Source organism: Bos indicus x Bos taurus, chromosome 3 (genome assembly GCF_003369695.1).
Source record: "Bos indicus x Bos taurus breed Angus x Brahman F1 hybrid chromosome 3, Bos_hybrid_MaternalHap_v2.0, whole genome shotgun sequence".
NCBI classification, from domain to species: domain Eukaryota; kingdom Metazoa; phylum Chordata; class Mammalia; order Artiodactyla; family Bovidae; genus Bos; species Bos indicus x Bos taurus.
In genome coordinates this window covers 115,481,411-115,508,211 of record NC_040078.1, presented here as the reverse complement: position 1 = coordinate 115,508,211, position 26,801 = coordinate 115,481,411, and the positions used below count along the sequence as shown (strand labels likewise).

The window sequence follows — 26,801 nt, the reverse complement described above, 5'->3', positions numbered from 1 at the left end:
TGTGAGAAATTCAAGTTTTTGCTTTTTGGAACTCTGGATTTTTTTCCCCCAAAATATTGATCTGCAGTTGGTTGAGTTGTGGGATGTACATACCCAATGGTATTGTATGTATATACAGTGGATTATTACTCAGCCCTAAAAAGGAAAGAAATGCTACTACACGGATGAACCTTGAAGGCAGGAGGCTAAGTGAAAGCCGAGCCACAAAAAGACAAATACTACATGATCTACTGATATGAGGTACTCAGGATAGTCAAATTCATAGAATCAAAAAAGTAGAAGGCGGCTGCCAGGGGCCAGGGGAGGGAATTCAGAGTTAGTGTTTACTAGGGGCAGAGTTTCACTTGTGCAAGATGAGAACATCCCAGAGACGGATGGAGGTGCCTGTTGTACAACATGATGAACAGCCTTCTCAGTCCTGAACCATATGCTTAAAAAGGGCAAAGAAGGTACATTTTATGTTACGTGGGTAAGTGAAATGAGAGTTAGTCACTCAGTCGTGTCCAACTCTTTGTGGCCCCACGGACTGTAGCCCACCAGGCTCCTCTGTCCATGGGATTCTCCAGGCAAGACTACTAGAGTGGGTTGCCATGCTCTCCTCCCAGGGATCTTCCTGACCCAGGGATCAAACCTGAGTCTCTGGCATCTCCTGCACCGGCAAGCGGGTTCTTTCCCATTAGGGCCACCTGGGGGTTCCAGTACCGGGCTAAGATTCTGTGGCATCTGTATCACGCCCCTGTGTGTGTGTTCTCTCCTGACCCTGACATAAAGCTAATCTACCTTTGGGCAGGGGTGGCGGCGGGGCGGGGGCGGGGGCGGGGGCGGCGTCTAAGCTGTGTAACATGGGTAGTTTCCTCCCTTCTAATTGCACCAGGATTTTTAAGGCAGAGCCAGGATTACCAAGCATAGGTTTGGAACCCAGGCCATCTAGGGGCAAAGGCTTGACACGAAGCCCCGGTGTGGCCCTGCACTCGGCCACGAGGCCCCTCTGCGGTGGTGGCCTGCGCGCTGAGCCCACACGAGCCCTGGGCAGCCGGGGCACAGGGCACAATCCTCAGGAGGAGCCAGGGAGCACCTCCCATGGAGGACGGGCAGGAAGGTCCACCTGCACGATGGACATCAGACTGGAATGAAGCCAGACTGGAGAGGCGTGTATAGACCGAGGACTGCTTCCAGCACCACGGCTTATTCAGGGGCAACAGGACCTGGTAACCACCCATCACAGGATGAACAGGCAGACTGCTGCAGTGCGACACGGCCAGGACACGCCAACATCGTCTTCCCAGGAAGAAAGGGAGGCCTGTCTTCTCAGGGTTAGCAGTCTTCCATGACTCAGAGTTTCCACATCTGGAAATCTGGGCTTGGATTCTGTCTGTCCAGCCTTGCAGTCTGGCTTCTGTAACATTCTGGGGAGACCAAGGCAGAATTCTTCCAAGTGTAACTCAATTCACCACCTCAAGAGATGGGGGTGCACCTTCACAGGCGTGCAGCTGGCCAAAGGGATTCTCTGTGAATCCTCAATCATCCAGTTAAATGTCCTGATTTTATGCAAAGATGAGTCATTTTATTTTTTATTTTTGGCCATGCCATGTGGCTTGCAGATCTTCATTCCCCAACAAGGGATTGAACCCAGGTCCTCGGCAGTGGAAGTGCAAAGTCCTAACCACTGGACTGCCAGAGAATTCCAAGGATTCTGTTATTTTAAATGACAGTTACCAGCAGTGGTTACGGGCAAGAGTTGCTTCTCTTACAACAAAAGGTTATCCTCCTTTTTACCTTGAAATATTTCTTTTGAGAAGAATGCCTGCTCTGGAAAGCATCTCACATCTTATTGTTATTTTGGCATTCGTTAAAAAACAAAAAACAGTAGATTCCCCCCCCTCCCCATGATTTTGAAACTAGAAACTTGTTGAAATCAGCATTCTGATGATAATTCAGAGTCTGAGTCCGTGGGGAGAAAAAACAAAGAAATGTCAGTGGCATAAAGAAGCAAAAGCTGAGTGGAAATGGAACGTCTAAGCCACTTGATTAGGAAGGAAGGTCCTCTGAGAAGAAGCGTCTGGTTCGAAGGGCAGGGGCAAGTGACCGCAGCCCAGCAGCTTCTCACTCGGGCAGCACATGGTATAAGAAAGAAATCCAGGAAGGAGGATTTCAAACCGGTGAGCACTTCGAGTACGCGTCGGTCAGCTGTGTCGGCCAGCCACTCGTGCTCAGGAGGAAGCCAGGGGAACCTTCCCGGTCAGGGCACCGTCGAGTCCTTGGCTCCACCTGCGGCCCCGAGTGAACTCTTACGGGTCCACTTAGGAATGCCCGGCGCACAGCCTTGTCAGCAGTTATTTCAGCCGCGCCCTGGATGGCAGCCCCCTCGACACGGAAGATGAATGGGTGGCGGTGCTGAACTGTGCGGCCTCGAGGGTCCAAGTTCTTTCTCATTATCCCCTCCACTTTTCCATCAAGGTGCTGCCTAAGGGCTCACGTTCAAGTCCACAGAGAGCGAATCCAAGGCTCTCAGAACCGGCAGCCCTTCACCCACCCAGACCACGAACCAGCCAAGTGTCAGGAAACCTCGGGACGCTCAGACGTGTCTCTTCCAAGAAGGTCAAGCACTTAGGGCTTTTTAAAGGTCTTATAGTTGCATAGGTCTTCCGAGAATCAAAAAAAAATACAGACCACAGGGCCACAGCAGACGTCAACAGCTTGCTTTTTACCGTTTCAGTCTTATTTACGTATTTAGGGTTGTCATGAAAAATGGCACGTGGAGAGGAAGGCGCAGTGAAGCTGGTCAGTCCTGCAGGGACGGTGACCAACTTGTCCCAGTTGCCTGGGGCTTCCTGCGTTTTTGGCACCGAACGTCCCGCATCTTAGGAAAGACCAGGGCAGTCGGACACTCTACTCGGAGTGCCTGCAAAGCCAAAAAAGCTTCGTTACCTTAGCTCCCCACGTGCTATCTAAACTGTGTTCTAGGTTCCACTTAATAACAGCATCTTGAGAAAGAAAGATGAATCAAATCAACTGTTTTCTTTTTCCTGAACCCAGTTTTCTGTCTTACCATGAGACTCACCGCACCCAGCAGCACCTATCTGGGGGTGGGGAGCGGGCTGGGCTCCGACTGGCCCCAGGAGCCTCCATTTGCCATGAGACTCACCGCACCCAGCAGCACCTATCTGGGGTGGGGAGCAGGGTGGGGTCTGACTGGCCCCAGGAGCCTCCATTTGCCATGAGACTCACCGCACCCAGCAGCACCTATCTTGCGGTGGGGTGCGGGGTGGGGTCCGACTGGCTCCAGGAGCCTCCATTGGCCATGAGACTCACCCCACCCAGCAGCACCTATCTTGGGGTGGGGTGCGGGGTGGGGTCTGACTGGCTCCAGGAGCCTCCATTGGCCATGAGACTCACCGCACCCAGCAGCACCTATCTTGGGGTGGGGTGTGGGGTGGGGTCCGACTGGCTCCAGGAGCCTCCATTGGCCATGAGACTCACCCCACCCAGCAACACCTATCTTGGGGTGGGGTGCGGGGTGGGGTGCGGGGTGGGGTCTGACTGGCTCCAGGAGCCTCCATTTGCCATGAGACTCACCGCACCCAGCAGCACCTATCTGGGGTGGGGAGCGGGGTGGGGTCCGACTGGCCCCAGGAGCCTCCATTTGCCATGAGACTCACCCCACCCAGCAGCACCTATCTTGGGGTGGGGTGCGGGGTGGGGTCCGACTGGCCCCAGGAGCCTCCATTTGCCATGAGACTCACCACACCCAGCAGCACCTATCAGGGGTAGGGTGCGGGGTGGGGTCCGACTGGCCCCAGGAGCCTCCATTTGCTAAGAGCGCTCGGTGGCATGCTTGGACCACACACTCTGAAGAGTCTCAAGTGATCTTAAGATAACACCACCACACATCCCCTGGAGCCAACGGACTCTCTCTGGGTTTTCCAAACAGACTTCATCTGGCCAGTTTCTCAGGGTCTACCTTAAAAGGCACGCTAAGAAGCAGCGGGGCCTGACCCCGTGCAGAAGGGGAAGGACGCAGGAGCTGATGCTTCACAACAAGTTCCACCACAGGCCAGGGGCGCGTGTACTGAGTTACGGAGGCAGGGCCGTGAGCATGCCCCTGCCCCCGAAGCAATCATCCCGCAGTGCAAGAACCACCGATTTTTAGGAAGCCCCTAGGCTGAAATCCACCATTCCCTCTCCCGCCTGTGCCGACATCTCCCCCTTGCTACCTACACTGCAGGAGGGAGGCGGAGCCCGGCAGGCCAAGCCAGCCACTGCCAATGGCTCCCAAGCCTCCAGGGAAGGGCAGAGCAGGCCAGGGGGTGTCGCAGTGGGCGAAGGGTGGGGTTGAGACTCCCGGGAGCGCAGAGAGAGCAAATCTGGGGTCTGGAGGTATCACTGGTATCAACTTGTAGGGATCGGTCTCCATCCGGGTAGGATCCATGTTTGGTCCCTGTTTTCCCTCTAATTCCCAGACGGTCATGCCTATGATCTGGCCACGTGCTAGCGATTCTATTCCACTGCTCCGAGAGGGTCTCTTCCCCCTAAGAGGACTGTTTTGGGTTTTCAACAACAGGAAACATTCCTGGGGTAAAAAGGCTTCCTTCAACAACGTCTAGCTGTGGTCAGGGAAGCTTCAGGGATGCCTGTGCTGAATAAGTTCCAGAATGAGGCCGAGCTGTGTGTCAGAGGGACCAAGGATTTGGGGCTCTTAAATAATCTGTTGTAGGCTCTTAAATAATCTGTTGTGTCTCGGGGTGAAACACAGAAAGACACGTCTGGGCAGACTCTGAGGGCTTGGGAAGAAGACGTGGTTAGGAAAGGATGTGAAGGAGGAATAGGAAACTGACGCCATGGTGACCAGCCGGAAGTTATGGGGCCACCACCCGAGGCCCTGAGCAACTCATCTCAGGCATGCGAGTTATGACGGGGCCCGGCCAACCAGGGAGGCCATCGGCAGGAGCTTCCCTGGCAGCCGACCCACCCCAAGCACTCGGTAGGCTGGTCGGCCTCACCCCAAACCCACCGCCTGCTGCAAAGCTGAGGATCCCCAGTTTCACAGCTGGTGGCCTGTTTCTGAAGCCACGGTTTCCAAGAGCTTGTTGCTCTGCTAGGATTGCACAAACGGGTGCACAGCTGGGGTCAGGCACCCACTGCTTGCTTGGTCCGAAGGCTGGGTTTGTTTTCTACCCCACCAACTTGTGAGAGTCCCTTGGACTGCAAGATCAAACCAGTCCGTCCTAAAGGAAACTAAGCCTGAATATTCCTTGCAAGGACTGATGCTGAAGCTGCAGCTCCAATACTTTGGCCACCTGATGCGAAGAACTGACTCATTACATAAGACCCTGATGCTGGGAAAGATTGAGGGCAAAAGAAGGGGGCAGCAGAGGATGAGATGGTTGGATGGCATCATCAACTCAATGGACATGAGTTTGAGCAAACTCCAGGAGTTGGTGATGGACAGGGAGGCCTGGTGTGCTGCAGTCCATGGGGTCGAAAAGAGTCGGACACGGCTGAACAAAAGCAACAATAAACCTGTGTGAGACACCTGCTTGGACTGAAACTTGTCCAAAGGATGATCTTTATGGAAACACTTCCATGGACACCTGTGAAATAAGGAAACTGTATCTGTTTCCCTCAAGGATACAAATGACCTCTTCTGGGAGATTTGTTTTTTTTTTTTTTTTTTTAAAAGGGCGTCCAATGAAGACATTTGAAAAACACAAGAGCTGTGTGGATTTTTTCTTTTTTTAGCAAGTTTAGGAAATGGTCAGCTTCCTGCTTCCAGAGCACCCAAAGTCAGCTAAAGTCAGAACCCAATGGTGCCGGAGCATCTTGTTCAAGCAGATGTCTGAGCAAACCACCATTGCTGGCAGCCTGGGGAGCCGAGGGGGGTGCAATACAGCCAGGCAGGGGCAGGAGAGGCGTGTGGGATGGCCCTGTCCGGCAGCACTGGTCAGTGCAGTCATCTGGGGCTTCATTTATTTATTTTTATTTTTGGCTGTCCGGGTCTTCGCTGCTCTGATCGGGCTCTCTCTAGTTGAGACAAGCAGAGACTACTCTCTAGCTGTGGTGCCCAGGCTTCTCACCGAGGTGACATCTCTTGCTGTGGGGCACTGTAACTTTAAACTGGCTAACACAGGAGCGGCCTAGATCAGCTCAGATCGGATCAGGGGGCGTCCGGCCTTGCAGGCCACGCTATCTGGGGCAGGCCACACCCTTCAGGTGATGAATTTGACTGCAGTGTGACAATCCAGCACGCTGGCCGTTTTCCATATGACCAGATTCAGTCCTTTACTCTGCTCTCATCTTCCTCGTATGCAAAAGGCCCAGATTCGTGGGTTTAACAGGGCATCACGTCCGAGGTGACCAGAGGTAGAGTCAGAGTCCAGGCTGATGGAGCCCTGAGCGGCGCATGTGTGCACAGGAAAGAAAATGTCCCAGCAGGAAGGGAGCCCCAGGGCAACAGGAAAACGCTGGTTTTGAGGGGGCTGCTGGTGCTGCTGCAGGCCCGCCTAACACCTGTTTGAATCCTACGTTTGATGCATCTTAAGCCTCACTGCTCTTGAACCCAAACCTATTATCGGAGTATTAATTACCTGATTAAAATTCTGCCCTCATAAAAGCATGCCAGCTTCCTTTTTGATATATAAACCATCTCGTCATCAAAAGTTAGGAGGGTCCAGGGTAGCTGGCACAGATAGTCCATCAAGGACAACCACAACCTCTGCTGAAAACTCTGTCTGAAAATGTCAGACTGTTTAGCCAGGTTATTTCCCGTGACTCCCAGCAGAGTCACGGGTTGTAGGATCTGCTATTTGAGACCGATGTAGGTCCCCTGCTCTGTGACCAGTGAGAGCTGGATGACAGACAGTATGGAAATCGGAAGCTACCAACCTGGACAAGAGTTCCCCAGTACTGGACTGCTTAAGGTCTTCAGTACAAGCGGCCGAGGATCTTAGTGGTCTTTCTCCCGTAATACACCTTACCTTGGAAGCCAGTGTTACAGTGTGACTGGTATCTGAGATCATTTGGTTCCATCACCTTTTGAAATTTTCCAGACTCAAATAATTGGGCCATCCTCCACGATGTAGACCTTTGGGGCCTAAATTAGCACCATATCTAAATGCTCCCGAATTTCTTATTAAGGGAAGTCAGGATTCTGCCCTTGGACATCCCTCTGATACATCTTCCTGTCTGGGACCATAGAACACACAGGGCTAACTCAGCCACTGGGTATCTGTTATGTGGGTCCAGTCGCTCAGTCATGTCCAACTCTTTGTGACCCCATGGACTGTAGCCCACCAGGCTCCTCTGTCCTTGGAATTCTCCAGGCAAGAATATTGAAGTGGGTTGCCATTCCCTCCTCCGGAGAATCTTCCTGAACCAGGGATCAATCCTACGTTTCCTGCATCTCGTGCACCTCCCAAGAAATACACCTGAAACTCACAGCCCTCTAAATGTCCACCCAAAGCTTGGTTGGGAAAACAAGAATCCACAAAGGATTACAATGAAAGTCATGACATCTCTCTGTGGTCTAGTAATTCAAATTCGCCACTAGATTAAGCCACTTCCTTAGGGAACTGTCTACCCGCATCAATAACTGCAGCTCCCAGGCGACCCGCATTAACCGAATCGCACTTTTAAAGTGACGATGGCTCTTGCCTGCCGTACAATTATAAAGCCCTACTCTGCTCCTTTACTATATTCCAATAATATCCATGCATACATAGGAAAAAAAAAAAAAGGAAAGCTGGCACTGAGGACCATCACGAGAAGCAGCCTGTGCGGGAGAACTTTTGAAGAACGGATGGCAACCGTATCATCGAAAGGTAGAGAGGAAAAGTAAGGGAGCGTAGGCCCTCCAGCAGGAATGTTCCAGAACCATCTCCTGTTGCCACCATCCATCCCCCTTGGCAAGAAGCAGCCAACGCCCCTCTGAGGGGCTCAGCAGGAGACTGGACTGTGAGCGGAGGGGCATCACCCATGAGATCTCACTTTCTACAGGTCGATGAGGCCGGCAAGGTGACTGTGACTGCACGTCTCCCTCCAAGGAACAAAGCAAACAGGTCCATCGTTAGGTTCTGTTCTCGGATGGGGTTTTTAGGAAGAACTACGCCGGGAAAGGGCACCTCCCTGTTGGTGGAGCAGCTCTGGAGAAAGAACCCCAAAGACCCAGACGGGGGCATGGCAGTCACAGGCAGGCCTCACGGGATAGTGTTAAGTCTCTGGTTTAGGCCACTGGGGAAGCAGCCTGACTCTATGTCCCAAATAACCCCAATAAATCAAGCACAAGGAGTCTCCTCAGTCCAAGAAGTGTATATCTTGAAAGCCTACCTACTGGTGAAGTGTGGAAAGACTCCCCACCGATAGGAGGAACAAGTAGCGTGGCCTAAATACACGCTTACTTTAGAGCCCAATTCAGAGAGGGGAAGCCACTGCTGGAAGACCAGAGGGAAAAGGACAGTTCACCCCAGCCAGCAAATAGCATGGTGAGGACACCATCTGTTACTGGTCCTACTGCAAAGGCTTTCAAAAAGGTAATTTCTCTTCCTGTTTGGAACCAAAGAATGTCGGGCTAACTCAGCCGCCGGGGGTCAGCAGCTCCCCACAACTTAAGACTAGAACACAGCCACTCCAAGTACCTGCAAGGGACCATGAACGTCAAAGTGGAAGTCACTCAGTTGTGTCCGACTCTTTGTGACCCCATGGACTGAATTCTCCAGAATATTGGAGTAGGTCGCTGTTCCCTGCTCCAGGGCATCTTCCCAACCCAGGGATCAAACAGGTCTCCCGCACTGCAGGTGGATTCTTTACCAGCTGAGCCACCGGGGAAGCCCTGGAAGCAATTCACTCCAGATAGCAAGTCACACAGCGAGGATACCATTTGTTATCTATCCTATTGAAAAGTTTTTTTTTTTTAAAAAAAAAAAAACAAGGGAAATGTTCCTGAGAGTACAGGGGGTTGGTGGGGAAAGCCAGAGAAGATGAACCAATACAATCTTTCCTGGAATTTGGCAGTCCATACCCAGAGCCCATAGAAGTACACCCTCTTCAACTCAGGAAGGCTATGGTTGGGAATGTGCCTGCAGGACATGGATGTGGGCACAGAGGTGTCAAATGAGGACGCTGATCAGAGTGACTCACAACGGTAAAAATCATGGAGAAAGGGAGTCGGCTCGCCAAATGTTGGTTCAGTCTGTTGGGGCACATGAGCAGGATGGATGTTATGTAACTATTAAGATGGTGGCATAGAGGTGTGTTTGTTGGCATGGGCAGGTGCCTGAGATCTGGCGTCGTCTAGGAGAGCAGGGAACGTACCGTGTACCCCAGGGGGCTGCAGGCCAGCAGAGGCAAAGGCGTAGGCTGTGGACACGGCTAGGAGGATACACCTCAAACTGTGAGCAGCCACGTTCTTAGGGGCTATCTGGGAGAAGTACGTTTTCTTCGGTATGTTTATCTTTAACTTCTCATTAGTCACAGTGCAGTTTTTAAGAAGTACTTAAAATTAAAATCTTAATGTTGTGCTTAACACTGTGATATAGTCAAACAACCAGCTAATACTATATATTCACACATATACCTATGTGAAGGCAGATAAACGTCACGCAGGGTTCATGGAATGTGTTGTGCTGGGAGAGCCATGACAACCATCTTCAGGTTTTACCAAAGCTTTCCTAAAGAGCTCCCCATGGGTAGAACGTCTACATTTCTCCCGGTGATGAAATTACGTGTCTTTCCCTCTATCTTATATAAATCACCAGGATAAGAGACGTTATTACACAGAGAAAACGAACCTGCCTTACAAACTGGCATGCGTTCTTAGCGGACAGTAAAAACGGACTCTGACTCGTGAGTTGCACTCAACTCTTGGCTTTGTTGTTCTCAGGTGCTCAAGCTGACCCTGGGCTTCAATGCACAGCGAGTTCCCTACAAAAGAACTGTCAAGGTGCAGACTTTCTAAGATGCGACTGTGTGTTCACATGTCGAGGCGCGTTACTCATTCGCGTGTCTGGTGTGCGCTGTCACACGCGTGCACCCTTTGCAGGTGGTTGGGCGTTTGTGCACTTCACGGGGCGGGACTGCAGAGAGGACAGCGGGACTCGAGACGCCTCAAGCCCAGGGTGTCTAGAAGCAAGCGTGAAAGCAGCTTGGCGTAGCTGGTACTACCGAGAAGTGCAGCTGTTGTATCTATTACTGCGCTTTCCAAGGTACTGTACTGTGAGATTAAAAACGCTTTTCTTATTATTTTGTGCTTTTTATATATTTTTTGGAGAAAAGCGTTATAAACCTCTGGTGCTCAGTCGTGTCCGACTCTGTGACCCCACGGACTGTAGCCTGCCAGGTTCCTCTGCCCGTGGAATTTCCCAGGAGAGAACACTGGAGTGGGTTGCCATTTCCTATTCCATGGGATCTTCCCAACCCAAATGGAACAAGCATCTGTTGCGCCTCCTGCACTGGCAGGCAGATCCTTTACCACCAGAGCCGCCTGGGAAGCCCACACACTTATCAAGAGTGCAGTACTGTAAGGTCGACTGTCAGCTGGGACCTGAGCTAACGCCGTTGGACTGACTAACAACCCGGACTTGTGAACGCGCTCTCGGAACACAGCTTGTTCGTATGTAGACTTGCTATAGTTTCTTTCAGTCTAGATTTTCAGATAGATTTTTTTCTCCTTTCTCTTTGACTACTTGCTCCTGTCTTTTTACTCTCATTTAAAATACTACTTTACTTTAAAAAAAAATAGAAAAACAAACAAAAAAAGAACTATAAGAACACCATATAGACTGAAAATAAAGGGTTATTCCATAAAGAAAAAAAATTAGCTAAAGAACACTGAGATATATTATCAAAATAGAATTTAAGGCAAAATCCTTAATTTGGGAAAGAGGAAGACTACATACTATTAAAGGAATGAATGCTCTATTAAGAAAGTAACTTTCATTCTGTTAGTATTATGATAAGATGCAAAATTCGTATTATTATAAATATTCATTTTGGTTTAAAAATAAATGTTACCAATTAAAGAAGGGAGCAATTTAAAATAAAATAAAATACTACTTTAACCTTCAACAGAGCAGAAAGGCTTGACTGTGCATGGACCCCGTGCCCCCTCAGCCCAGGACCTGCTAACTTCTCCCAGGGGCAACACTCACATGCAGGCTCGGGTGGTAGGTCAGCACACCGTTGTCACACAGCGTGACGTACTTCTTCTTCCACTCCTTGTTTAGTGATTTGCCACTGCGCTTCAGCAGCATGCCCTATGAGCAAAAGAGAAGCCAGGCGGAAATTAGTGTAAATCATAAAGTCCTGCGTACATTTTTTAAAAAGAGTAGGCACATAGGTTAACTTTTAAATTGTTAAACTTCCATTTTCTCTTTGCCATCTTAAAATGGAAATGACACATTTTTGCCTCGGTCGTTCGGTTTTCCCCTTTCTTTTTTATAAAATATATATACAATCAACAAATTCCCTTTTGTGCATGTGAGTGCAGAACTTAATGTTGTGACATTAACGAGGGCTAAGACGTGCCATTGGTTCAACCAATATGATATAGACCATTGTGATGTGACAGATCATACCTTTTCCTATAGCTAAGCTGTAAGCACATGGAGCTCCTAAAGGTATTAAAAAAGGAATGTAAATTTCCTTTTCTAAAAATAAGACACTAACCATATCTTCCTTTACCATATTTACAAATAAGAACATTTTATTTTACAGTTTTTCACTTCAGATCTTAATTTATTAAAAATGAAATTCCATTTGCAAACTTAGCAATGGCATTTAATAGATGAACTGTGTATAATTTACTTTAATCCATTTTTAATGAAATCATATTAAAGCTTCTTAAAAACCATTCAACACTTGAAACCGACACACAAGTATATTTAATCCAGCCTTCCTTAGATGACTGATGAGAATTTGCTCTTGTTTTTACTACCAGTTCCCAGCAAACCTTCTGTCTCATTTCTAGGCTTTCTTGAGTTAAGAAAACTGGAGGAAGCCTGAGCTCTGCCAGGCCCAGCACCTTGAGTCTGCACTTTCTCTTCCCCTGTGGGGGCTTCAGGCCCTCCTGCTTGCACGCATGCATTCTAAGCCGCTTCAGTCAGGTCCGACTGTGTGTGACCCCATGGACTGTGGCCCGCCAGGCTCCTCTGCCCATGGGATTCTCCAGGCAAGAGTACGGGAGTGGGTTGCTGTTCCCTTCTCCAGGGGATCTTCATGACCCAGGAAACGAACCCAGGTCTCCTGCATTGTAGGCAGATTCTTTCAGGGAAGCCCCACGCCCTCCTAGTCAGTCAGTTTTAAACTTGAGCTTTCACATCTGGATTCATCTAACTCTCGTCCACAGAAACAAAGGGGAGCAGGAGAACCTCCCTCCTTGCTCTTTCTCTTGCTGCTCACTTGTTAATGTGATCAGGACTTCCCTGGGGTCCAGTGGTTAAGAATGTGCCTTCCAAACCAGGGATGTGGGTTTGATCCCTGGTCAGGGAAGTAAGATTCCACATGTCTTGGAGCAACTGAGCCCATGTGCACCACAACTGGAGAAGCCAGCACGCTGGAACTGCTGGGCCTGTGCGCTCTAGAGCCTGTGTCCCACAGTAAGAGAAGTCTGCCCGAGTGCCTCGAAGAGAGCCAGCACAGCCAAGACAAGGAGAAGTCCGTGATCATAAGTGTGACTGGGAAAGCCTAAGACTAACTCGAGTTAATTCACCCAGATGGAGGCAGAAAGAAAACGGTCAGTTTGAAACAGAATCTGACACCTTAGGAAGGTGCGGCCTCCCGAGTCCCTTTGAGAATTTTTGCCAGCCCCCACCCGCCTCCTAATTCTATCAACCAGGAACCAAAGTATGAGAAACAACCAAGAAGGCGTTTTTCTTCTGCACGGACTGCAAAAGCCTATTGCATTTGTGACCCCATGGACTGCAGCACGCCAGGCTTCCCTGTCCTTCACCATCTCCCGGAGTTCGCTCAAACTCAGGTCCATTGAGTCAGTTTCCCAATATTATGACATTGCGTTTTTATGGACAGATTTTACAAATATAATGGATTATGAGCCACCTGGAGACTCTGGCCACAATGTTTATTGTTTCTGAGGGAAAATATTTCAGAGTTTGAGGCAACTAACAAGTAAACCTTTGGAAGATCATTTCTTTGCAAGTTCTTATCTAAAGAAGTATGTGACATAAAGCTGCAGACCTTGATTTCTTGGAATCTAAACCAAGATATAAACCAAACATGGCACTGAGACCAACAACGGGAACCAGCTCCAGAGAAAAACGTTCGCTCCCATCGGGGGTGGTACAGGTTTCAGGGCACAGTAAGGACTAGTGTGTGTGGGGGCTCGACTAGTGACGGTGGATCAGCGGCGATGAAAAAGCAACCCCTTGACAGCATTAAATGTCCCTCCCCAGTGGGATTTCTAAGATTTTAAAACTTAGTGTAACAAAATCTGACACAGGGACTTCCCTGGTGGTGCAGCGGTTAAGAACCCACCTGCCAACGCAGGGGACACAGGTCCGACCCCTGGTCTGGTAAGACCCCACATGCCACCAAGCAACTAAGCCTGTGCGCCAAGAGTTACTGAGCCCACGCTCTAGATACCATGCACCACAGCTACTGAAGCCCGTGTGCCCTAGACTAACCCATGATCTGAAACCAAAGAGAAACCACCACCTCCATGAGGAGCCTGCCCACTGCAAACAGAGAAAGCCTGTGAGTAGCAACAAAGACCCACCACAGCCAAATAGATAAATAAAATTATATATATTTTTAAAAAGCCAAATAAAATTATATATATAATATAAACAAGTTCTTCCCTAGGCTCACATTTTCCCACTCTCCATTTCAGATGTAATTCCAGTAACACCAGGGGCTGGGGTTACTGTGCATCATCATTGGCTAAGGGCTGCCCTGGGTTTCAGAAAGCCTTTTTTTTTTTTTTTTAAGATATTTTACTATTTTTGTTCACTTATTTATTTGGCTGTGCTGGGTCTCAGCTGCAGCACGTGGAATCTAGTTCCCTGACCAGGGATCAAACCTGTGCCCTCTGCATTGGGACTGCAGAGTCCTAGCCACTGGACCACCAGGAAGGTCCTGCTCAGGAAGCTTTTCCTTTCCTCCTCAAACGAAAGACAGGCTCCGTGAAGAGCGACACACAGAAATCCTCAGGCCATCTTCAGGGCACTTTCAGGAGCAAGTCCTGCACTGCCCGGTGAGGGGAATAAAGACTCCTTTCTTGAGGGAATAAAACGAAAATTTACCAGGAGGCCAAGTGAAGAGGGGACATCATAGTTTTCGGGGGACTTAAATTAGGCAATTTGTTAGGTGCTAGGAAAACAATGTCTTGCTAAAAAAATAAATAAATAAATACAAAATCCAAATCTTTACAATCTTAAATAAATCCCGTGGTTCACCTCGGAGGATTATCTGATTACCTGCACTATTCAAACGCTGCAGAATTCAGCGAGCCTGAAGACCAACCTGGCGTGCTCAGAGCCTTATTTCTGTCCTTCAGCCTTGGCCCCAGCTGGGTTTATCATTCGTCCCATCAGACACCAGGCGGGGACTGAACTGGCTCCACACATCACACGTACACACGTCGGGGCCGCCCGGCGCCAGTCTGGGCACAGGTGGACCAGGTAAGGCGCACGTTTCTTTAAGGGGCCTGAGCATGTGCCGACGTGTTTTTAAGCATCGCCGCGTTCTCTCGCTCACTCGTCCCCCATCAGCAGCAGGACAGGGGCAGCTGTTATTGTGGCTCCCTCGGTTTGTACGTGAACTCTGACCATGGAGGTGAGAGCGCTCGGTAGCTGACGGGAAGTGAGGGACCAGCCACCCTGCCCTCTCCACTCCTGCTGTTAGCACTGTGGGCTGCCAAGTTCAGACCTGGAAATGACCACCGCAGTCAAGCCTGCCAGTGTCCCTGCCACGGCTCAGCCCAAAGCCTTCCCAAAGCACCAGCTCCTTCTCTCCCGGCACAAATCCCCAGTCCGAGAGAGGCGGGTCATCAGGATCCTGGCAGCCACTCAGGTCCGATTCCTCTCCTGAGGGGCGGTGGCCCATCAGTACTGATATTTCATATTCACACAGTGAAGGAAAAGACAAGCACCCTTCCACCAGGAACAGATTCAAATGTGCCCCCTAAAATCTACTGCACGTGGACCCAGAGGAAGGGGTTTCTGTTTGCTGAATCTTAAGAGCACCCTGAGAATGTCCTAAACGCTGAGTGTCCTTGAGAGAGGGGAGACAGCGATGAGGAATTTATGGAAGCACATCTCAAGGCTACTAAAAAATTCCAGGAAGGGGTGGTCAGGGCTGTTGCGAGTGGAGAAGGTCAGATCTCCTGATGAAGGTTCAGCAAGGCCCGATGAGGCCACCCTTCCAGGAACGGCCTCCCTGAACTGTGCAGGGAACGCAAAATTTGTGTCTACGTTTCCAGATCTCCTGGTGAGTCAAGAGAAAAAGAAAAACTGGAGCTTTAGGGACAGCTCCTTATTTTTTAGAATGTTGGCAATGGATTATACACCATCTGTGTGTAATTCAGGCCAAACCCAGCACATGCGCTGCTCAGAGGCAGGCATCTCTGTGTTTGTGACCTCGTGCCAAGAGTCAGTAGGAGGCAGCAGCGGAGTCTGGACTAAGGAGCTGGACTCACAGCGGGCCCCATGGGACCTCCATCCTATCACCCAGACGACGGCCATCCACGTCCTTTCACTTCCCGGAAGGGGAGTCCTGGATCAATGCCCACAGCTCTAGACGCCAGAGTCCACTCGTGCACATATACATGTGAGCCTTTAGAAAAGGTCGGCCACGACACCAGGAGAAGCCAACACGCTCGGTGGTCTCTCCATAAACAATAAAGAGAGCCCATCCTGAAAAAGATGATGATGGGAGGCGAGCTCTTTGATGAATTACGGTAGGAAGCGAGGGCTTCGGTGGCAGCAGGCAGAACGAACTTGTGTAATCAGAGGTTCAATTGGACTTCAAATGAGGAGACTCAGGAAACAGCTTCAGTGGATTCAAGACTGTTTCCTGTTGCTTCTTCTTCTTAAATTACTTCTGAACACTGATTTTTTAAAGGGTAATTTGTATCAAGTGGGAATCACAGAATAGCAGAATCTCAAGAGGCTCTGAAAGTTGAACCATTCAGTCCCAAATCTGCAAGATGAGCTTTTGTGCAGGATCCCTGCCTGGGGCCACCCTGCTTGGGCATCCCTGGGGACAGTAACCCATGGGTCAAGATCCCTAGAGCTGCCCGAGCAGGAGTCCATGGCTGAGCAGAGACAGTGCAGAGGGGCAGGGGAAGGGGGAGGTTGGTCTGTAAGTCTGGAGCGGAGTCTGTCCCAGCATACCCTCACTTCGTGGGACCAAGGCTGGTTGCTACCAAGGTCCAGTAAGATATCACACAGCTACATAGCCAAGCCTGGTCTTAGCTCCCAGCTCCTCTGGAAGCAAAAGGTTCCAGTGCTCTGACGTGCTGTCTCTCCTCTGAACACAGTCAGGATACCCACAAAGTGCCAAAGGGCGAGAACCCATGGCCTCCTTTAAGGACAAACTTCTGCTGGTGAACCACGATGCTCAAACATGCCAGGAGGCCCTTCACTGCATCTGGCTGAGCCCCTAGATTGGATCCCCCTGTGCTTCTGCCTTCTTGAACTCACACACTTTCTACTCTAAGCGCCAAGGAAATGGAAAACCCTATAAATAGTTCATTTTAAACTTTTGAAGGACGTGAAGCCGTGATCCCACCAGCTAGAAGATGACAGAGGCCGGAAGGCGCTCTGCCGGAGACAGGCAGGCGGGCAGCCCCCCTTGGCGAGGTAGACGGTCCTGCTGATCCTAAGTCCCTTTGATCCTGTGTGACCCAGGGCAAAACCGCACGGGGGAATGTCAAAATGTATCCTCGGTCTATCTTTCAGATGCCACTTCTGTACATGTAAAAACAATTTCCTGCTTCAGACTGTTTCTCACTGACCATCTACCCCAGTGTAGACGTCAATTACGGTTAAGGTTTTATTTGACTCCTGTATGGCTTATGTGTCTGTTTAAAAAAATTTTATTTCAAAACAATATTGGGCTCATTGTGAGCCAGATGCTGCTTTAACAGCCTTACAAGTTAAGAATTACCAACCCCCCCGACCCCCGCCGCTGCCGAAAGCTTATTACCACCTGCTGGTAATTACTCTGATTATCCCCATTTTACAGACGAGGCCACTGAGGCACACAGAGGGTATGTAGCTTACCCAAGGCACACAGCCAGCTTGGTAGCTGATCTCAAGATAACTCCCGTTTGTGCCAGGCTTTGTGTTATTCCTGCCCCTCTGTAAATCATCCCACACTGACTGGGGGAATGGCTGAGACTCAATTTACCCAGAAGCAGCTAAAGTGATGCCCCTACATTGGGTTTAAATCGAAAGAAATTCTGACAGCTTCTGCTTTGGGGAGCTCCAACCAAGAAGCCACGCTGTGCCCGTTCCATAGTCCTGAGCCACAGAATTATGAAAAATAATAACAAGTTTTTTTTTTTTTCTTTCAAATCATTAAGTTTGGGGCTTCCTTGGTGGCTCAGATGGTAAGGAATCTGCCTGCAATGAAGGAGACCTGCGTTTGATACCTGGGTTGGAGAAGATCCCCTGGAGGAGGAAATGGCTACCCACTCTAGTATCCTGGCTTGGAGAACTCCATGCATAGAAGAGCCTGGCGGGTTACAGTCCATGGGGTCACAAAGAGTCGGACACGACTGAGCGACTCACAGGCACAAGTTCTGGAGGAGAGTCCCATGCACATGAAGAAGTGAAGTTGCTCAGTGAAGGTGCAGCACAGCCAGGGCGCCCAGTGAACCCCTGGATGGACCTGGCTAAGAGCAGGATGCCAGACACACTGCCTGCTCAGCTGAGTCTGAAAGCAGGAAGAGGAACTCAAGGCAGTTTTCAAGCAGACTAGAAAAAATACTTCAAAACCTTGCTGGACCAGACCATGAGAAAAACGGTTTCTCAGTCCCAGCTTCTTCTCTAGCAGAAACCTCTGAGAATGAGAACTGGCCTCAGATCAAAGACCGAATCCAGAGAATGCTAGGAGTGAAAAGTGAAAATGTTAATTGCTAATTCGTGTCCTACTTGAGACCCCATGGACTGTAGCCCACCAGGCTCCTCTGTCCATGGAATTCTCCAGGCAAGAATACTGGAGTGGGCTGCCATTCCCTTCTCCAGCGGATCTTCTAACCCAGGGATTGAACTGGGGTCTCCTGCATTGCAGGCAGATTGCTTACCATCTAAGCCACCAGGGAAGCCCTGAATGCCAGGAGATGTGATTTCAAAATACAGATACCACCAGGGTGTGCCATGCAGACCCCCTTCTTGAGAACTCAGAAAGATTTAAGGTAGGCCCCTCATGTTAGAGAAGATCTGTGGATTAGAGACAGGGATGTGTAGACTGGCCTTTGTCTAATGGATGGAATTTGTAATTTGATAAAAAAGGCACCCATGAGTTTTTTTTTTTTTTTTTTTTTTAAGGAATTACAGCACTTTGGACTAAAAACCACAGAGAAAGTTCAAAATGAAAAGAGTTTCTGGACTTTCAACCCAACCTTCCAACCTATGGCAGGAAGCAGGCTGAGGAAGCTACGTAGCTATGAACACAGGCTACTTATTATGGAGGAGGAAGGTCGACTCAGACAGAGAGACCAGGACCAAGGAGGAGGCCGCTGGGAGCATAACATCCCCTTGCCCAGAGCAGGGCAGACTGGGTGCTAAACTGCTGGGGACCAGGAACAGCTACAGGTGTCCGGTCCCTCTCCTACTTCTGTGAATAAGGGATCAGCTGTGGTTCTCCTGTCCCTGCGTCGGCACTGTCTAAGTTTGCATGTGTGTAACATAACTTATCTCTTGAGTACCTGGTCTTCAGAGCGGAAGGATTCTATCCCAGGAGCCTCATCCACATGCACACCTGACATGGATGACAATCTTGGATGGAAGCCTGATGCCATATGGAATGAGACTCTGTGGATCAGGGTGAGGGTATTTTGCAGGTGCGAGGGAAGACGGAAGGAGTCAGTCTCCAAAGACGACCCTCAAAAACCCAGCTCATTGTGTCGTCCCAGGACCCCAGACTCAATTTAACCAAAAGAATGTGCCAGAAGCGATGCTATTATCCTGGCCAAAGCCTGAAGGAGGCCTAGCTAGCTCCTGTTTTTATGCCCTTGGGAGCCCTGCTGCTACTACCGCTAAGTCACTTCAGTCGTGTCCGACTCTGTGCGACCCCATAGATGGCAGCCCACCAGGCTCCCCCGTCCCTGGGATTCTCCAGGCAAGAACACTGGAGTGGGTTGCCATTTCCTTCTCCAATGCATGAAAGTGAAAAGTGAAAGTGAAAGTGAAGTCGTGTCTCTTAGCGACCCCATGGACTGCAGCCTACCAGGCTCCTCCGCCCATGGGATTTTTCAGGCAAGAGTACTGGAGTGGGGTGCCACTGCCTTCTCCATTGGGAGCCCTAGCATCCTTAAAAGAAATTGGACCGTATTGCTAGGGAGACAGTGAGGAGGCAGAGACCCCGAAACCACAAAGGGGAGAATGTGGGTCTCGTCTGTGGGACAATTGCCACTGACCAGTGGGCATCAAGCCCCTGCCATAGGAGCCACGTCTGCTGAGGCACCAGGTATGAGTGAGGGAATCAGCATGGACATCCCAGCCCTAGAAGGCATTCTGTGGGCAGAGATGAGCTGTCTCCAACATCCCTGCTCCAGATTCCTGACCCACAGAGTCATGAGCAATAAGAAAATGGCTACTGCTTTAAACCACTCTGATGTGAGTTAATCCCTGGCAGGAGATAACCACTGCAGCACAAGAGCCAGGAGCAGTAGTCTGTACTCAAAACCGGACGCAGTGCCACCTCCCTGTCAATCATTTCACCCTCCAGACCAACTGCAAAGCTTTAACATCTTTGGCCTGTTTGCACAGCAAGAAATGTACGCACTTCGTCCCATTTCAAATATTCCTCTTCTCTTACTTGGAAATGGCAAATGCTGATCTAATTGTTACCATTTTGTTCTTTGATGCCCCAGAAAGGCTGATATTTTTAATGATCTACAACCAAAATCTCAGACTCCAGGCAGGCATTTCTTGCTTTCTTGGCTCAAGGACCGTTTTCTATGGTGGAGCAAAGAGTAGAATTATCTTTTTGGCTGCAATCTCTTTATTAGCCGTGTGTAGTCTCTGCCTGGTCCCAAGAGGTCATTGAAAGCCAAAAGCAATGTTAAGTGTACAAGCTTTAAATAACTTACAAAGTTAATGTAATGAATGTAAGTGGCATCTGAAATCCATCACTCAGTGCCCGTTGCAGCCCCAAGCTGTGATAAAACACCACTCATAAATTTATATTAAAACTCTGCTCGATAGCAATTATTTACCAACAAAGATTTACTGACTGCGTTCGAGGCTGGGGGTCTTAAGCAGGCAAATCAGTCTTTGTTTTCAGTCGCAGGGACCGGTGGCCTTGGCACCCGCCAGCCCAGAGAGCATCACGACACCAGGAGAACATTTAACGGCCAGAGTCCTACGAGGCAAGGCAGGACCAGCCCGCCGCAGGCTGAGCCACGGAAAGATCAGACCATCAACAGACACATCCACGAAGTGCTGATCTTCGCTCAGAGGCAGCATTTCTCATCTGCTTTAACAGCCACTGGAGGCCACACACGCATTTGACTGAAAGCAAAGGAGAGTCGCGTGTGATTCAGCAGTCATATAAATTGAATTATCCCACTGCACCGGAGGGGGTGCGACAGCTCCCTAATTATCAAGTTTAAAAAGACGGTAGTTTTTCCAGGGTTTGAATCCATCCATACAAGTTCAAAAATGCTTCATATTGCTGCTTCTAAAAAAAGAAGTGCCATTTGCATCCTTCTTTGGTTCTGTAAGGGACACCTGTTAAGGGTGCCTCAGTGTCATGACAATTCCCGTTCTTAGCACTTTTGAGTAGATTCTCCTGATAGCAGTTCAAGGTTTCTGTGAACTTCTAAATATCACAGAGGAAAGCTGGCATCTTTACAAGAGGCAAAGAGTATGATCGCCAATCACTTAAGTCTCACATCTGCATTCAGTACTTTTACTCTCATCCAGATTTTTCCCGTAAAATGTATTAAACTTATCTATTTGTGCCTTAGACAGCAGGAGATCAAACCAATCAATCTTAAAGGAAACCACTGGAAGAACTGACGTTGAAGCTGAAGCTCCAATACTTTGGCCACCTGATGTGCAGAGCTGACTCACTGTGATGCTGGGGAAGATTGAAGGCAGGAGGCGAAGGGGACGACAGAGGATGAGATGGTTGGATGGCATCAGCAACTCAGTGGACATGGGTTTGAGCGAGCTCCGGGAGATGGTGAAGGACAGGGAAGCCTGGCGTGCTGCAGTCCCTGGGGCTGCAAACAGCTGGACACGACTGAGCGACTGAGCAACTACTACTTGTGCTTGGCTGACTTAAAAATAAACCAGAAAAACGCATTTGGTTGAGAGATACATTTCATCATTAGAAACTGGGGAAGCAGAGGGATCAAACTATCGTATGAGGGACAGGGACATTCTTCTTCCTGGTCAGGGGCTCCTGCAGAAGCCCCCTCCCCCCAATCTGGTGTCATTCTCTGCTTGTCTCCCCAAAAGCCTACTTTTCCAGAACAGAACCTCACTCTCCATCCATCCTGCTCCTGCTCTCTCCTTATGCCAAGCTGTCCCTTGCAGGTAACAAATACACACGTTAGAGGAACATGCCTGGACCCAAAGGCGTGGAAATCCACGCACGGAAGTGTCTGTTTCAGGGGTGGTGTCTGCACCCTCCTCTGCTCGCATCCCCCCATCACTTATACACTGGACCAAGCTGACACTGCGAACTCCCTGTCAGGAGAGTTGGATGTAAAAACCTGAGCTTCAGGCTCATTCCTGTTTCAACAGGAATCTCAAGGCCAGTGGACCCTACACAGACTGTTCACGCTGGGAATCCAGTAGGACTAGGGCTGGCAAAGTCTGTCCTGTGAGCCAAATCTACCTTCTGCCTCTTTTCTGTAAATAAAGTTTCATCAGAATGTGGTCATGTCCGTCCTTACATATGGCTGCTTTACACGGCACGGGACGGCTCAGGAGTTGCAGGAAAGACGACGTGACTTGCAAAGCCTAAAACACTCACTCTCTGGCCCTGGAACCACACAGAAGCCATCAGCAGCCACTGACTTAATTTAAAATTGGCACATCCTGCTTTTTCCCCCTTAGCTCCCATTTTGCACCCTCCCCTTCCTCCTTGCCCTTCCTGGGGAAGACCCCATTACACTCATGGAAACTGGGCTCTGGGCTTCCATAACCTCTACTCAAACAAGCGTCACCTGGTCCCTTAGACAGTGGTTGCTCTGGGCTGAATTACAGCCTCCCTGATTTTGACGTTGAAGTCCTAAGCCCAGTACCTCGAACGTGACTGCGCTGGGTGGCAGGGCCTTTAAAGAGCCTGAGGTTAATGAGGCCTTTAGGATGGGCCCCAACCCCGTGTGACTGGTGCCCTTACGGGAGGAGACTGGGGCACGGACATACACAGACTGAAACTGGTATGAAGACACGGGAGAAGAGGGCCAGCCACAAACCAGGGAGAGAGGCCTCGGAGGAAGGCATCACCTTGACCTTGGCTCTCCAGGCTTCAGGACTGTGAGAAAATGAATGACTCTTTTTAAGCCCCCTAGTCCATGGGACTGGAACCAAGCAGGACCCCTTGGGGCCTCCCCGGGACGATGCCCCATGCACGCCCCACCCCCCCGCCACATGTCGTCTGCCTGCCCACTGTCCGTAGAAAAACCTTAATAAAAGTTTTAAATACATTTAATCAGAGAAGGGAAAAACAATGTAGAAAGAAAACAATCAAGCCAGACAAAATAACAAATACTTTGGCCATTAGACAAAGTCAAGGAGCGTCAGCTCCTTCACAGGGGTCACAGGTCACAGCATTCTGCACCACGTCCTCCCAGCGGTTTGGCGGATGCTGAAGCCCCCACCAGGTGGGAGAAGTTAACTGACGCTGCCCACAAGCATGGAGGCCACAGACCGGCTGCAGCCAGAAGGCTAATGATGCGAGTCCCGATTACCTCATTACCAACCAATCAGAAGACTGCCCACGGCCCGACCGCACACCTCACAAGCCCCCTCCGCGATCCTGACTTCAAAAGCCTGTCCCTGAAGGCCATCAGTGAATTTGGGTCTTCTGAGCACTAGCTACCTGGACTCCTTGCTTGGCGCCTGCAGGAAACCCTACCTTCCTTCGCCACAACCCTGTGTCCATATATTAGCTTTACTGTGGGCAAGAGGACCCAAGTCTGGTCTGCAACAGTGCTTTGGTACAGCAGCCTTGAAAGAATAGAGCAGTGGTGGGCAGACAGGTTGTGAGCTGCTGTAGCAAAGAGAAATGGTCTAGGCCACCAGCACCCAGCACAGCAGGTGGTGCAGCCTGGATTCACCATGCATGCCCTGCAGGTCTCCACAACAGACAGCATCTTCAGCTCTCAAATCCCAGCTCACTGGAGGCTCACTTTTTACTCCCAACAGGCTGTGTTCCCTGGGGGTCTATGAGGCACGTCAGATCCGGCATACGCCAACAGACTGGGAATGCTGGGGAAACAGATCTCTTTGAGTTTGCACAGGCTAGCCCTACATAATCACCCCAATTTACAGATGTTCCTACTTATAAAACAGCTCCAAACACCCAAAATGTCTCCATATATCAAAGCAATCCATCAAAAAACCCGAAACCAAAAATAAAAAGGCGGGGAGGGTGTAAAACCCCACCACTCTATTAAAACGCCATCCAATCCAATCAGGATGAGTGACCCTCATATGAGAGGTTTAACAAGGAAAAAGCAAGTGTGACAAAAATGATAAGACTATACACACTGCGGATCAAAACAGCCTATGGCTCTGGGTGTAGAAACTACTCTTAAGTAAAAGAAGAAAATCAGTAACCACCATTCATTGTATGCAAGAAAATAACTTCAATTAACTGGCTTCCCCAGATCCACCTCAAATGCAAAAAGATTCTAGAAAACTCATATACGTGAGGCTTGGATGTCAGTGTTGGTAGAAGGAGACGGACTGACTTGACCAGGAGCTGCGAGCTTTGCCCCGACTCCTCCATTTTAACTTTACACCCAGTTTCGAGTGTTTCCATAGAAACAGCAGGAAGCCCATCTTAACTGAGCTCATTTTTGGAATAGTGATATCTGCCTCCAAGCCCCCCATCCAGAGGCTCTATTAAACCACAAATGGGGGAGGCTCCACTCCAGCCTGCGGAGGGAGGTGGGGGAGGGGGCCAAGGGACCAGGCGAGGATTGGGGATCTCTAACCAGCTCCCCCCAGCCCCGTGATGCCCTCCCCTTTCTGGTTAGTAATATTTCTGTCATTCCGCCAGGTTGTAGGGTACAAAGGGCTCCACTTTAATTGAGCTGTCAGCATCTCCGGCAATCCTATAAAGCCCCGATTATGCACGGCGGGGTTAGTGACACACTTGTTATTGTGGATGCCCTATTTGCGAAACCCAAGCCTGCACCACGCGCGGGTCAGCTCACCCGCACGACCTTCCTGTCATTAGCCGCGCCGATTCCTACCTCACCGCTGAGAAAATCACACGGCGCGGCTTCAAAGCGCCGGCCGGGACTGGATTCGACCAGGAGCTAATCACCCACAAATCCAGCTCAAATGGCAATAATTGGCTAAACTGCTCCCCTCTCCAGAGCTCAGCAGTAATTTGGGATAATAAAGAAAAGAATTATTCAGCCAACTGCCCCGGAATGGATGCCTTGTGACCGACACACTTCACATTTTAATAATGATGGACACAGAATCCAATTTAATTCCATGTTAACTGAATAACAAGATGGAGAACAATGATAGAGAAGGGAAAAAAGTTTGTTGGTTTTTTTCCAACCCCCTTTTTTATAAACCACGTTGACCTGAGGAATGCTGAAAAGATGTGTACTTCAGGTGAATTATGGCTGAACATGAAGTCCCAGCAAGAACCAAATGAATTCTTTTAACAGGGGCAGGAAAAAAACAACAACAAAGAGTCTATTATATATTGGAATAATTTAAAACAAGAACCAAAAACAGCTCTCACATCGAAAGAAAAGAAAGGAAGAAAAAACCTATTCCCACCAGGATGCACAGACCCTTCTTCATTTTTCCAGTTAACGTTCTCTCTTAATCGGCTTGTTTTCCTTCCCTCTCACCCTGCCTCCGTCTGGCACCGGGGTTTCGGCAGCTGTGATGAGAGCTTCAGCCAGGGGACGCCTCTGTGGCCACCCCTCTTGACACTGACCGCTGTCTGGGGCCCCGAGGGTGCATGACTGAGCAGGACCGCTCCATCACCACGCTCCATCCTGGGCTGGTCCCGTCCTCCCACCCAGACCACCCCTGGAGGCGAGAACCACGAACAAAACCACAGGCTGGAGATGGACTCCGCTAGCTCTGAGTAGGTGAGGTTTTGTTTTTTTATTCTTTTCACTAAAGAAAATCACTGAATTCAGTCTCCCGACTTGGAAGCCAGGACACCCCAGTGTCCAGACCGGTGACATGAGGCCAGGGGTGGAGGGACCCCTCCTTGCAACAGACGGTGGGCACTGCCGAAAATACTACAGTGACAGTCGTGGCAAGGGGAATTCTGTACAAGAAATAGAAAAACCTGCGGCTGCCTCTTTATTCAAGCAAATGATCCCTAAACCCAGTCACCAGCACTGATACTATACCCCCCAGGGCAACTGTTTGTTGGCGTGCATGGGATTGGGGTGTGTGGGGGCGTGGAAATCGAGTGTGAGACATCAGGTGAGCTATGAGTAGATTTCATATTTACATTAACTATGTATAGCCAAAGCTATGGTTTTTCCAGTAGTCATGTACGGATGTGAGAGTTGGACCAGAAAGAAGGATAAGTGCTGAAGAACTGATGCTTTCCAATTGGGGTGCTGGACAAGACTCTTGAGAGCCCCCTGGACTGCAAGGAGATTGAACCAGTCAATCCTAAAGGAAATCAACCCTGAATATTCACTGGAAGGACTGATACTGAAGCTGAAGCTCCAGTACTTTGGCCACCTGACGCGAAGAGCTGGATCACTGGAAAAGACCGTCATGGTGGGAAAGATGAGGCCAAGAAGAGAAGGGGGTGAAAGAGGATGAGATGGTTGGATGACATCACCGACTCAATGGACATGAATCTGAGTAAACTCCAGGAGACAGTGAAGGACAGAGGAACCTGGCATGCTGCAGCCCATGGGGTCTCAGAGAGTCGGACACGACTTAGTGGCTGAACAAGCACGTGCTAGTCTTCTGCAGGGAGATGTGTCTTTTCTCTCCAAACAAACACTTCTCAGTGTCTTATCCCTGGGGCACACTCTGTTCTTGCTTCCGTCCTACCAGTCTACTTGCTTGCCCACGTGACTCGGACGCTGCCCCTGCCCAGAGCTGGTTTCTCTCCAAGCCTTGCCCTAGGAGACCTCACCCAGAGCTGTGGACAGCTCTCTCCGGGGTCCCTGGGAGACCCTATTCCTACCCTATTCAGGCCAGAGCTCCTCATCACATCTACATCAGGCTTCCTCCAGCAGCACTGCCAAACGGGTGAGGGCTGTCGCCAAGCAAGGCGCCCTCACCTCTGCAGAGCCTCAGCTGCCTCCCAGGCCCAGAAGACACCCCTCCTCACGCTGCCTCCTCCCCCTCCTCAGCGTTAAGTACCCCCAGCTCTGGACCTGCTCTGCCCAGTAGGGCCACCATGAGCCCCGAGTGACAAGCCAGGACCCCGCCTGT

General features: G+C 49.9%; 1 protein-coding gene across 11 annotated transcripts in view; it reads right to left on the bottom strand.

Annotated features, from left to right (window-relative positions):
* AGAP1 (ArfGAP with GTPase domain, ankyrin repeat and PH domain 1) overlaps positions 1-26,801 on the bottom strand; it is a 569,465-nt gene that overhangs the window by 200,677 nt on the left and 341,987 nt on the right. For all 11 annotated transcript variants that reach the window (XM_027537985.1, XM_027537986.1, XM_027537988.1 and 8 more), the window contains one exon: positions 11,142-11,246. In XM_027537985.1, coding sequence (XP_027393786.1) covers positions 11,142-11,246 — 105 coding nt within the window. The remainder of the gene's footprint in view (positions 1-11,141; positions 11,247-26,801) is intronic.